The 12,499-nt window shown below is 38.8% G+C and overlaps 1 protein-coding gene across 2 annotated transcripts in view; it reads left to right on the forward strand.

Annotated features, from left to right (window-relative positions):
- myo1ea (myosin IEa) overlaps positions 1-12,499 on the forward strand; it is a 63,352-nt gene that overhangs the window by 13,370 nt on the left and 37,483 nt on the right. For both annotated transcript variants that reach the window (XM_023283905.3, XM_023283906.3), the window contains exons 2-4: positions 3,478-3,621; positions 5,890-5,979; positions 7,227-7,321. In XM_023283905.3, the coding sequence (XP_023139673.2) occupies positions 3,478-3,621; positions 5,890-5,979; positions 7,227-7,321 (329 nt within the window). The remainder of the gene's footprint in view (positions 1-3,477; positions 3,622-5,889; positions 5,980-7,226; positions 7,322-12,499) is intronic.

The following is a 12,499-nucleotide window of genomic DNA, read 5'->3' on the forward strand; positions in this document are numbered from 1 at the left end:
ACACATAATATTTGCCTTGAAAGGGATGAGGCACTTTGTTTTTTATTGTTGCATTTAAACTGAGGTTTATGACATGACTACCTGTTTGAAATGGCTGTGTTTGGGCCATTGTGTCATCAGGGAAACATCTATTTTCATGTACCTGGGCTCCATGTGTCAAAGTTATTTACTCTATTTATTCTTTTATTTGTTATACACCAAGATAGTTTGTAACCTTGTTTTTTATGTAATTTGTGTGCAGGACATTAGCTGTTGAATGTTTTACTGCCAAACCAATATCTCCAACCCCTTATAAGCATGAACAAGGTCATGTTAATGTAATAATATTAATAAAAATACAACATCATGGTGACGAGCTTTTAAAAAAAAATACAGGAGTTTGTGGGAAGCTACTAACTCTGTGTGTTTAACTACAATGTCAGACACAGAAGAAAAAAAATCATTTATAAAAAGAGTAACAAGTCAGTAATGTCCACAGTGCATCCTCTTTTAACCACAAATTATTGTTGTGCTGTTAACTTTCTACACTTTATGTTTGGATTTAACCCAGTGGAGCAACATTTAATGGTTATATAAAGAGGCATTTTTAGTTTTTGTTACTGGAAAATCATTAGAGGAAGTGATGCTTCAACAGATCACCTTGGCTACAATCAACAGAATGAAGCGACTTTTAACTCCCAGCTGCTCTGGTGTTGCTCAGCAGCCAGCAGCGGAGGAGTGCGATTGTTTTAGTCGCCTCTCAGATGTCTTTGTGCATCTGTGTGCAGCTACTCCCTCAGTCCGCTGCAGCAAGTCCCAATATTTTCTTAGTCCTCCTGCTTCATTAAACGAGGCGCGAGTCAAAACAGATGAAATAATCCTCAGAATATTTGACGTCTGCCTCCTACGTCTCCGGCTTATTACCTCTCCCCTCTCGAATCGGCACACTTTCATTCCAGACATAGCAGAGACAAGTTAAATATAGCACGTTCAATTATTTTCACTCTGTGGTTGGGCAGGCATTCTCTCTAAATGTGTGCCTCGCTGCTGGACAAAAGGTTTTCAACTGTCAAAGTACTGCTTTTAATAAGTAGGTGCAACCCAAATTAGAATAATTTCCTGATTAAAAAGAACATTTGAGTTCATCAGCAGGAAGAACAATGAATAGAAGCTTCTGGTTTTGCTCATTCAGGACATTATTGCTGGTAACCTGAGGAAGTTTTTTTTTTTGCAGTTTTGTGCTCTAAAAACAAAGGAAAGGCTGCCCTCTGGAAGTTGCTCCACAGCTACATCTACAATTTTTAGTCCGAACTCATTAGTATTTTGCATAGAACTCGCTTGTTACTTGTAATATTTGCTCAGTTTAATATGTGATAGTATCAGATGTGATATTTAATGATGTCATTCCATATCCCCATACTGTGAATCTCTTCCCACTATGTCTGTTTGTTCTGTACAAACAACACTTAAGGTTTCTGTCCTTTCCCTTTTCCCCATCAAAGCTTTTTCGATGTTGTAACTGATATACATTGCAGAGTTTCTGAGTCCAGAATTGCAAAAGGAAAACTGACTTGACCTGAAGGTAGTTTGTTGGTGTGCCACTTTGTGCTTCTTACCACCACAAAACATTAAATGATGCAGCATGTGTTGAAGGATGGTTGTGTTTTCTGCCAATTTGTCTTTTTGTCGACCTTCTTCGCAACATGACTCAGTGGCTAAGTCTTGAATCTAAAAACTCTGAGTGTTTTATTTCCATTGTAATATTCAATTACACAATGGCCAGTTGTGATGCTAGTATTAGAAACCAATTCTGAAAAATAATTCTGATACTGAAAGCCCTACCCTGCAGGCTGACAGATTTGGTTCCTTTAGTTTGTGTTCTTTAGGCTGTCATCGGCAAGCTGCAGTTTTAAGGTGGAAATGCTCCGCCATGCCCTTTAATGCTTATTTTGCTCAAGATGTGTCTTTTTAGCAAATAAAAAAACACCACATGGGTGTGTTAACAAGGTAAAAACTTGTTTTTCACCAGAGGGGGCCTTTAAATGTAGATGTTTTGATTCCAATTTGTCCCTGACAGCGAAGCGACGTCATGTCGTCATCGCTCTCTGCTGCACCTTAAAAGCTGTAGGACACTGTGTGATCTGGACAATTAATCAAACAACGCTTTGCTGCTTCCCTCCAAAGGGAAAATACCCGCTGAATTAGGCTGAAAAGCTGTTAACATTCCTCGCCATCTCCCATGCTATGACCGAGTCTGTAAAGTGGTTTTAATTTTGCTGTTGTAAAGAATAAAGTCACCCTGGAGGATATTAAATGCTTCTGGCCCTCCTACTCAGTAATTTAGAGTTAATTACTGAAAGCACAATGACTTTCCACTGGTTTATTTTGTACTGTAGTGTTATTTTGTGGTCCCTGATATACTAGAGTTTTGCCCTTTGCTGTTTTGTTTCATCTACTGTAAGAGCAACTGTATTTATTGACTTTTAGTCACAGAGTGATTGTTTCCAGTAAAGATTATAGAGTATTCAGTGGACTTTTGGGATACATTGAATGTTACTGCATTAAATTAAGTATGTTGTTTAAGACTCCACAACTTCTGAAACCAAAATGGAGTTGAGGTTTAAGATTAGTTTGATTTAGTTTTGATGCTTTCAGTCGTATCACATTATTTTCTGAGCACTTTAAGAAGTTAGTTTAGAAGCTGATGCTCATCATTAACCTTAGAAACCACAGTTTAGGAGCAGTAGCTGTAATGGTAGTTTTGCATAGTTGCTGAATGACCACTTATTATTTTAATGATTATTTAACTTCTGCTGCGTCTGCCTGCCTGAATGATTTCTTTCCCTCAGTAGTGTTGTTTTAAATTGCTGCTCTGCTCCTTCCTCTCCCCACATTTCCTCACTGAAGAGGCAGGAAGTCAAGAGTTAACATGTGTACTGACTAATGTTCTGGATGCTCTCTGTGGCTTTGGGTGATTCTCCGTCCAGGAGAAAGAGACTCACTCCTCGCAGCACATTGTGACCCTCTTCCACAGTAGCCAGACAACATTGACTCATAGCACATGATGAATGACCTCAGTTCTCCGGAGACTCACTCAGCTAAAAGAAAAACAGGGACGTAGAGAGAAACCAAAGTGTTAGGATGTGAATAAAAGTTAGGACGGAGCATCTTTAACACTTGGACAAACAACGCAGAACACTTGTGGGAACCTGACTTTGCAGTATTTCAAAGTAAACACAGCTCACTATGTTGCTGGGATCAGAAAATGTGCTCACTTTGGATTTTTTGTCAGAGTGATAACAACCGTTTCCCCCTTGGTTCCCATTTAGTCTGATTATCTCCACAGTGTGATAAAACCTCACTACCTCAGCCTCCTTAAAGCTGCAATTCATTTATTGTAGCAGCAACCACGATGTCAGACTCTTGAGTCATTCACACCATATCATTGTGTTTTTCTGTGTGAACTGACAATTGTACATTGTGTGCGTGTTGTTGCAGGGGAGCCGGGGCCACTACCGGTACCACTGGCAGAGCCACAATGTCAAACACAGCGGCGTGGACGACATGGTGCTGCTCAGCAAGATCAATGAGGACGCCATCGTGGACAACCTCAAGAAGAGATACATGGATGACTACATCTTTGTATCCTTTGCTCACTTTTGCAGTTCACAACCCCGTGAGGAATATCTGAGCCCATCTCATCCCTGCTATTCCCAGAATGAATGATAGTCCTTCACTGTGACAGATCAGGAGTGAGTAATGGGCCGGTGCTGGAAGGTGACACATTCCCCCTGAGACTTGGCCTCTTTGTACAAACCCTCAGCCAGATCTCTGCTCTTTCACCAGAGTCAGACTTAGTCCAGTTTTGTCTCACTGTGGTGCAGAATGTGAAAGAAAAGGTGCGAGCAAAAGCAGGTTGCATAACCATACAGGACCACTGCTGCTGGATCAGTCCATCTCAGATCTTCACATTTTTAGAACAGTTTCTGCCCAGCCCTCTCTGATTTGCCTCAAAATGTTACAGCATAAAATAAACATATTTGTAAAGATATTTAGTTAGTTTTAGCTTGATATATTGAATACTTTCGAAGATATTTCTTTGTTAAAAACTGCCTATTGACCTACTTTCTGCAGATTTTTTTCACATATTGGAATTTGAGGCTGTGTTTGAATGACAATAGCACAGGAACTATTAAAGAAAGAAGACTGAAATCAACCCTTCTGAAACTCTGTAACTTTGTTTTTGATGGATTAAGATACAGTGATGTTTTTGTTTTTATGGCACAGCTTGTCATAGTTCAATGAAAATAACTTTTTTCACATTTTTGTGACCAAACATTTCATCTTAAAAAGTGTTCTATATGCTTTGTTTTGTATTATTGTGGCATGCAACTAAACATGGTTCAGAAAATATGACTAGTTAACTTAATATTTTTTTCATATTTCAACTCACCCATAATCAGACTAAGTGCTCTATTTGTTTAACCCTCCTGTTGTCTTCATTTACGGGCACCAAAAAATATTGTTTCCTTGTCTGAAAAAAATCCAAAAATTCAGCAAAAAATTCCCCAAATTTCTAAAAAGTTGCAAAACCTTCAGGAAGCAAATTCTAATAATTCCTTAAAAGTTTCCCTTAAAAGTTTTATTTTTAAAAAATCCCCCAAATTTGGCAAGAAAATGAGTAAAAATCATCCCAAAAAATCCTAAAAATATCTGCAGTGATTACATATATATAGGTAAAATCTAATATTTTCTTTAAGAAGATTCATGGAAAAATCAACCAAAATCCAGCGAAATTCGCTGGATTTTGGTTGATTTTTCCATGAATCTTCTTAAGAAACATTTTTAACATTTCTTTATTCCACCAAAAAATATTCAAAGATTTCCCAAAAATGTTGAAAATGTGGACATCAGAAGTTTCACTGTGAAAATATGTTTTTTCCCCAGATTTTCAAACTTTACACCGGGTCAGTGTTGACCCGCAGGACAACACGAGGGTTAATGTTGCCGATTCTGAATCAGTGTCATGATGAGAAAAAAACTGTAGATTTCAGGGTTTTATCTACAACAATCTGCAATACTGTCATGCAAACACAGCTTCAAATTTCAACCTGCTAAAACTGAGTCAATGGGAAATAAAAAAAGAACATATCTCAGAAAATACTTGATATGAAGCAAAATTTCACAGATAGTTTACATTTAAAAAGTTTCAAGAACATCAGAGCTGGTTGAGCAGTGGGGCCCTGATGATTTAAGATGAAATAACGGTCTCTATCTTTATTGAGCAGCGGATTTAAAATGGTCAGCTGAGAGCTATCATTTTCATACAGTGTCGCACAATTGCTAGGTTTAGGTTTTTACAGTGCAGCTGTGGCTCAAACACAAGTAAGCTGTTGGTGAAATGAGATGAATGAATGAATAACCGCACTGAAAAGCGACGCTGAATGTTCTCAAAGCCGCTCATTACACAAACTCCATCCTCGCTCTGGCGGCGCTCAGTATCATGAAGGTTAGTAAATGCTGGCAGTTTTAGGTTTGACAGCTCTGAGTCAGACCTTTGATTTTGGTCAATAAATAGCCGTAACTGTGAGGTCTCCCTGCCAAGGCTGTGGGTCACTGTGGGCCACCCACAATAGCAGCTTTATTTGCCTTGAGCGACGTTTTGGCCCCGGGGCATGAAACCTCACAGTGTTACATGGTCGGTCTATTCTCTGTCATTTGTAAGCACTGGATACTTGTTTAGGCCTGATCACCAAACACTCTGTTGACGTCATGCCAGCCAAGAATGAAATCATTTCTTTCCTATGCAGTTGTGTTGTTTCTCCTTCAAAGAGGCGATTGTAAATGGATGCTGTTTTATATAGATGTGTTTGCCGTCACTGTGCGATCTTTAACTCGTAACCTCATCAGACGTACATCGGGCCTGTGCTCATTTCTGTTAACCCTTTCAAGCAGATGCCGTACTTCGGGGAAAAAGAAATTGAGATGTATCAAGGAGCAGTAAGTAGATCTCAGCTTATTTGAAATGATCACTATATAAGCTGTAAACACACACACATGTGAGGATCACTGAAGTGTCGAAGTTTAAGACGGTGACACTGCAGGATAAAGGCTTATAAAGAGTCAGATCAGTGCAAACTTTCCAGTGGGCTGGCGCACATGTTGCTGTCAGAAACTTGACTCAACCATTGAGGGGTCTTGGCAGCACCTTCACAGAACAGCCTGTTCGAGTCGGCCTTCCTCTCTTGGCCGGGCCGCTGAGGCTCATCTGCTTCAGCCACGGACACTCAGAGTCTTTCACATTTCTGCCAGACTGTGAAAACACACTTGGCTGTTGTTAGATTGCATTGATACAAAAGTGCACTGGGTTTTTGTTTGCAAAGTTAACACCTCAAACTACAGGAGAAAGCTCAGATTTGTTTCCTCAATTGTTTGAAATAATCATGAGTTGGATGTTTTGTTATAGGGCAGCAGGTCTTACAGTTTTGTACATATTAGCACTACCTTTTATGTCATGGGTAAAGTGTGACTGATGTATAAATCAATTAGAATAGAAAAGAATAGAATATCTTTATTTGTCATTGTACATGTAAAATGAAATTGTATGCCAGCCTACTAAAGTGCATTAGTCAGAGGTATATAAATAAAAGAAGAAAAATGCTACTAAGCTAACTATAAATCGATTATTTAAAAAGAGAAGATACAAAATATAACACACACAAGACATTTGATACTGCACAAGGGTGAATATAGGATTTTTTTAATAGGACTAGTGTTGTTTTATGTAATACTTTTTCCTCAATGCACCACATCAAGACCTAAAATGTGTTCGTTTTTACAGCCTTTACTGTGACTTACCCACAAATATATGGTTTCATCTGAGCACCATAGTTTACAGCAAATATTACTCAAGCAGGAGGACTATTTTAAACAGCAGATTAATATACATTAGGTGCTCTAATGCATATTTACAGCAGTAGGTTGCTGTTTCATAATGCATTTTATAATATAGGCTCTAGTTAATGTGTTCTTAATGGTTTTTCTTCAGCTACACTGACAATAGATGTTCTTAAATTCTTAAATTTTGAGTAATTTATTGTTGATATTTTGATCTTTTTATTGTGTTTTGTTTTAAAACTACATAAATATATCATCTAATTAGACTTAAACTCTCCTGACTTTACCTTTAGGATTCACTGCATCACAGAAGAGCCTGACTTAAATGAAATTATTTTCTCGACCCTCAGGCTCAGTACGAGAACCCTCCTCACATCTACGCTCTGGCAGACAACATGTACAGAAACATGATGATCGACCGTGAGAACCAGTGCGTCATCATCAGGTAAGGAATTATTAACATTTCATTCTTCTGTACACATCATGCACAAACAGAATGTGACACCTAAACTATATAACATCACATAAAGGAGCAGGAATTTACTAAACGTCCGCTTAATGTGATATAAATATTTAGTCGATTGGTTGTACAAGTTCACATTTTTGTAGCCTTCAGTCCTTCATATCAGTGTGTCAGATGTCCAGGATGTGAGGCCAAAGATAGTTTCCTGTTCAGTGTGATCTGTGGGATCACAAAGCTGAACTGCTCACTAGGTCATGATAATAGACTGGAGGAGAACCGACCCAACAGGTTCCACCACATCTCTCAGTGCAGCTGACTGACCGAGACTGACGTCGTCTCTAGTGTTTTTCCATCACATCATTTTCAGATTCAGGGAAATGCAAATTCAGGGAATAAATACCAACGAAACAATGCATATTTCACAGCTGGATCTGGCCTCTGCTAGCTCAGGATGTGAGCAGCTGTTACAGAGGTTATTTTTTAACAACTTCCTGCTTTAAAAAGAAATAAAAGGAAGAACACCTGCATGACTGCTGGCTCAGAATCACTCACTGCTGAGATTTAGAGAGATTTTAGGTACTTTTACAGCCTGTTTGAGTTTGCTGGCGAATGTTTTTAAACACAAAGCTGCAGAGAGAAAAGTGTGGTGTCATGATTGGGGCTTTATGCTCCGGTCCAGTCATCTGAGCAGGGCGGTTACCAGAGTGCTTACCTCATGACGAAGGACCCCTGCTTCAGCAGTTTCGCCCGTTGTTTGGACAGCCAGCAGTTGCTCGTTCAGTTTCACACATAAAAGCACCGAGGTGGATTCCATGATCGACTAAATCAGCAAACAAAAGCATGGAAGTGGTTATTATGATGAACCAGGTCTCAGTAAACAAAGGCTGCAGTGAACTGCTGGCCGTGCAGTGCGGTCAGCATCAGTCTGTGTTAGCGCTTTGTCACATTTACTAAGAAAATATGTGAACTGATGATGAAGGAGTTGAGCAGTTTTCACTGATCCAGCTGGAAAATTGCAACTTTTTAAAATCATCCAATACTATAGAGTGGTTTATTTATTACAATATGCTGCTGATGTGATTCTTTTAACATCTGGATCAGACAGTTGAAGCAGCTGTTGTTATCAGTTCCCCTTCAAACTACTGAAAATTAACACTCTGAACTCCAAGGACTTTCTAAGCATTTTTTCTTTTCTCCACTTTTTACTGCAATGCAAAGTCCTGCACCTTAATGGAAACAACACAACCATGGCTAGAAATAGAGGGAACTCAAAAATGTTTTCTGTGTTGTACGACAGAGTTATGATACCATAAATCATAACAAAAGAAAAAACAAAAGTGGACAAAAAAGTCTGTTTAATTATTTATTTTACAGAAAAATGAAAAAACCTAAAATTATGATGTAGACCATTTTTCCTTTCCCAATATTAGCAAAAAACGTGACTCCATAGATATTTTACTACTACATTTTTTTCCCATATTTTTTACCAATCTGCTTTGTGAAAACACAGCCTGCAGTTTCGCCAAGAAGTCTGTAAAATAAATCGGTCATTTTTGTCTCGTAACTGACACAGCTTAAACAATAATATATTCACAGTTGCCATGAGGAATGCAGATTTTTTTGATATTACAGAATATGCTTAATGGTAATGGCTTATTTTTGGTGGATTCTTAAATAAAATGTGTAGAATAATGTGATTTTGATATAATAATAATAATAATAATAATAATAATAATAATAATAATAATAATAATAATAATAATAATAATAATAATAATAATAATCACAAATCGCCCTTCAAGGGACAAATAATAAAGTTGAGTTTTGAGTTATTGCAATTTTAAACTTAAATTTATTTAAGTTTCCCAGCAGAATTGCTCATAATAGATGAACAGTTCAAGCAGTCTAATGATTATTTCTGTTTTATGGCTTCTGGCTCTGACAAACTCTGTCATTTTGCTGATGTCTTTTAGATAACATGCTTGTCAAACCTGCTGAGGTTTCTGGGGGTTCATGAGTTTAAATTAAGCTCATGACATCCTTTAAACGTTTTAAATTTGTGAACCAGCTGCTTCACATCTGCTCCTTGCACAAATAAGACCTGTCAGAAATACATGATGTCTTAGTTTTCTGGCAGTTTCACATGGTTCTGTGATCCTTGAAAGAGGCTTAAATTTCAGTCTTTCAGTCAAACTGTCATGTGAACAAGAGCTCCAACAAAAAACACTCATATTCAGGGTTTAGCTCTCTTATTCCCAGGATTCTATTCTTGTTATAATGATTGACTCTGGCCTTAATATCCACACATGGTGGTTCTTTTTCTTTCATAAGCTGCTGGTATAATTAGACCAGCTTTAAAAGGACAATGTTTGCTGAGAGATCGCCAAGATCCTTCTCAGGTTTGTAAAATACAGGCTTAGTCATACAGTGTCAGTTCCAGCACTCATCAGCACGTGTTGCGTTTGTATTTTCTCCATTTGCATTTGAGTATGTGTTTAAACTGACCTGCTGTATTCATGCCATGTGAGGTATCATTATCCTCCTCTGCTTTTGCTCCTCCATCCATTTATTACTATGCCAAGGAACATGGCAGAGTTTTGTGACAATCGGCTTACTGTTAGCAAAATTACTCAAAAATGGAATAACAAATTTGGATGAAATTTTCAGGGAAGGTCAAAAATGATACAAAGACCACCTGATTAGATTTTGACAGTGATGCGTCTTATAGTCTGGATTCACGGATTTATTAAAGATTTCTGTATCATTGCGAGATAGCGGCATGGTATCACTATAACTATGGCAACAAGTGAACGCTGCGTCTGCTGATTGCTGATGATCACATGATTGCGATAGTACTATAGATTGACCGGGATTTATCTGTTGGAAATGATACAAGGAACAATTAAATGATGAAATTGTGGGGGTGTTTCCGAGTCCCATCAATTCTCGCCTCCCGCTACACATTGAGGTCACACCATTTGGTATCTATACATAACATAAAAAAACAAAAACTGAGCCGCCTTGGTGGAGTACTGCGTGCTCTGAGTGCTTTTCTTGTTATCTATACACCGCTTAATCCTAATTTGGGTCACGGTGGGCTGGAGTCTATCCCAGCTGACTTAGGGTGAAGACAGGGGACACCCTGGACAGGTCACCAGTCTGTCGCAGGGCTACATATATAGACAAACAATCACACTTGCATTCACACCTACGGGCAATTTAGAATCACCAATTAACCTCAGCATGTTTTTGGATGGAAGGGTTAGGAAGCAGAAGGAGTACCCAGAGAAAACTCAGGGAGAACGTGCAAACTCCACGCAGAAAGATCCCAGGTCCCAGGCCAGGATGCGAACCAGGAATCTTCTAGCTGTGAGACAGCAGTGCTAACCACCGAGCCACTGTGCTGCCCCTGCTTTTGTTCCTGTGGTTTGAAAATGGAAAATAACCATTGCATAAAATAACTACACCTCGTTTTGCACTTCAGGTGTCTACATTTGCTTGAGGACTAAATATATCTGGATGAAAGCAAAATAATGAAAAGTACCTGGAGAACATTTCTTTGGGTACGTGAATACAAGGAAATGGCTAGAGCCCATGTTGCATGACTGTCTGGTTAGTCAGCTGTTTTCACTCTGAACCGTCCAACTCCAGTGAGTAACTGTTAGATGAAATTTTAAGCACATGTCACAGCCTTTATTCAGTGGCTGGGGACAGCTGAGGTGGTGACACATGACTAGTACATGTAACTTTTATTTTAAGTGATAACATTTGCTCACCTGGGGAAGTTTGTTGGTCATTTGTCTACAGTACTTGCAATGTTCATTCAGTCTTTTGTCCAGGGTCTTTCTAGCCTCACTGATGTAGCGTTCCTTCCTCTGAAGCCACTAAAGACCACAAATTCATTATTTTGGGCCTGATTAATGTTTGACTGTGATGGTTTGAGAAAACCCACTCAGCAGTTGAGAAATGGTAATGATTTCTGAGGTGTGTCAGCAAACACTGAAATTGAGCATTCATGTAAAACAGAAATACAAGGAGGGGAGGTTTGCACATGGAATGAACACTTGTGCTACTGAACCTGTTATCCAACTAAACTGTGTGTACTCTACACTGACACACAGATAACATCTTTAAAATCCCATTGGGGTCAGTACTCCTCAGAAATTTATGAATAAAAATCCACAGTGTATTTAAATTCTGTCATTGTGTGTGAATTGATTCCATATTTCTGATGTTAAGTTAATTCATCCAGTCTGATTTTTTTCCTTTCATAAAATTTGCTGAAAAAAGTGTGTTTCTCACTCTTCTGGTTCTTTGGCTCAGTGTGTTTTTAAGTTTTCAACATTTTTCTGTCCCTGGGAACACCATGCTCTTCCTTTTTCACAGAAGAAATCTTAAAAATGTTCTTGCACATACTGTACATGCAACTGCAGCTAGTTCTGTGGGAATGCCATGAACGCCTTCGTAGATTCAAAAACCACCAAAACTAGACCTCAACATTTACTCTACATCATTCCCATTGCTGAAGTCTGTAATAATTTCTGAAAGTTAATGCGTAAACCTCCCCATCTCTGCACTGTGAATTGTTTAACTCATGTCTTTGTTTGGTTAATAAATATCTGTGGACGTTAACAATGCCTTCAGCATTTCAGCTCCACAACAATAAGATCTGGCCTTTTGGAGGCTCAGAATAGGACTCGACCTCCCGCTGCAGCTTATTCTTAAAATAACTCTTTAGAGAATAACTTCCAGAGAGAGAAACAATGCTCTCAGATGGAGACTGGGAGGGTTTTCTGACATTAAAAGTAAACCTGAAAACCATCTTATCAGTATTTTGTTGTTGTTTCTTGATTTCTGACTGTGCAGTGAGGAAGCATGGACAAGGCTCAAGGATCTGGAGGTATATAAGGGGGGAAGGGTCCAACCTTATAGAGGCTGCCGTGTAATAGAGTTGCTCCCATGACTTCCTCTGGCTGCCTCTAACAGTCTGCAGCTGTGTTTCTCACAGAGGCATTACTAACCTGACTCTACTTTAAGGCACAGAAAGAAAAAAACAGACTCCTACCGCCATCCGCTGCCAAGCCACATATGTCAAAATAAGTATGACCCTGGAAAAGTGAAAGGCGAGGAGGAAAATAGACAAGTGTAGCGTGAGGGAAA

Source organism: Amphiprion ocellaris, chromosome 1 (assembly GCF_022539595.1).
Source record: "Amphiprion ocellaris isolate individual 3 ecotype Okinawa chromosome 1, ASM2253959v1, whole genome shotgun sequence".
Lineage (NCBI taxonomy): Eukaryota > Metazoa > Chordata > Actinopteri > Pomacentridae > Amphiprion > Amphiprion ocellaris.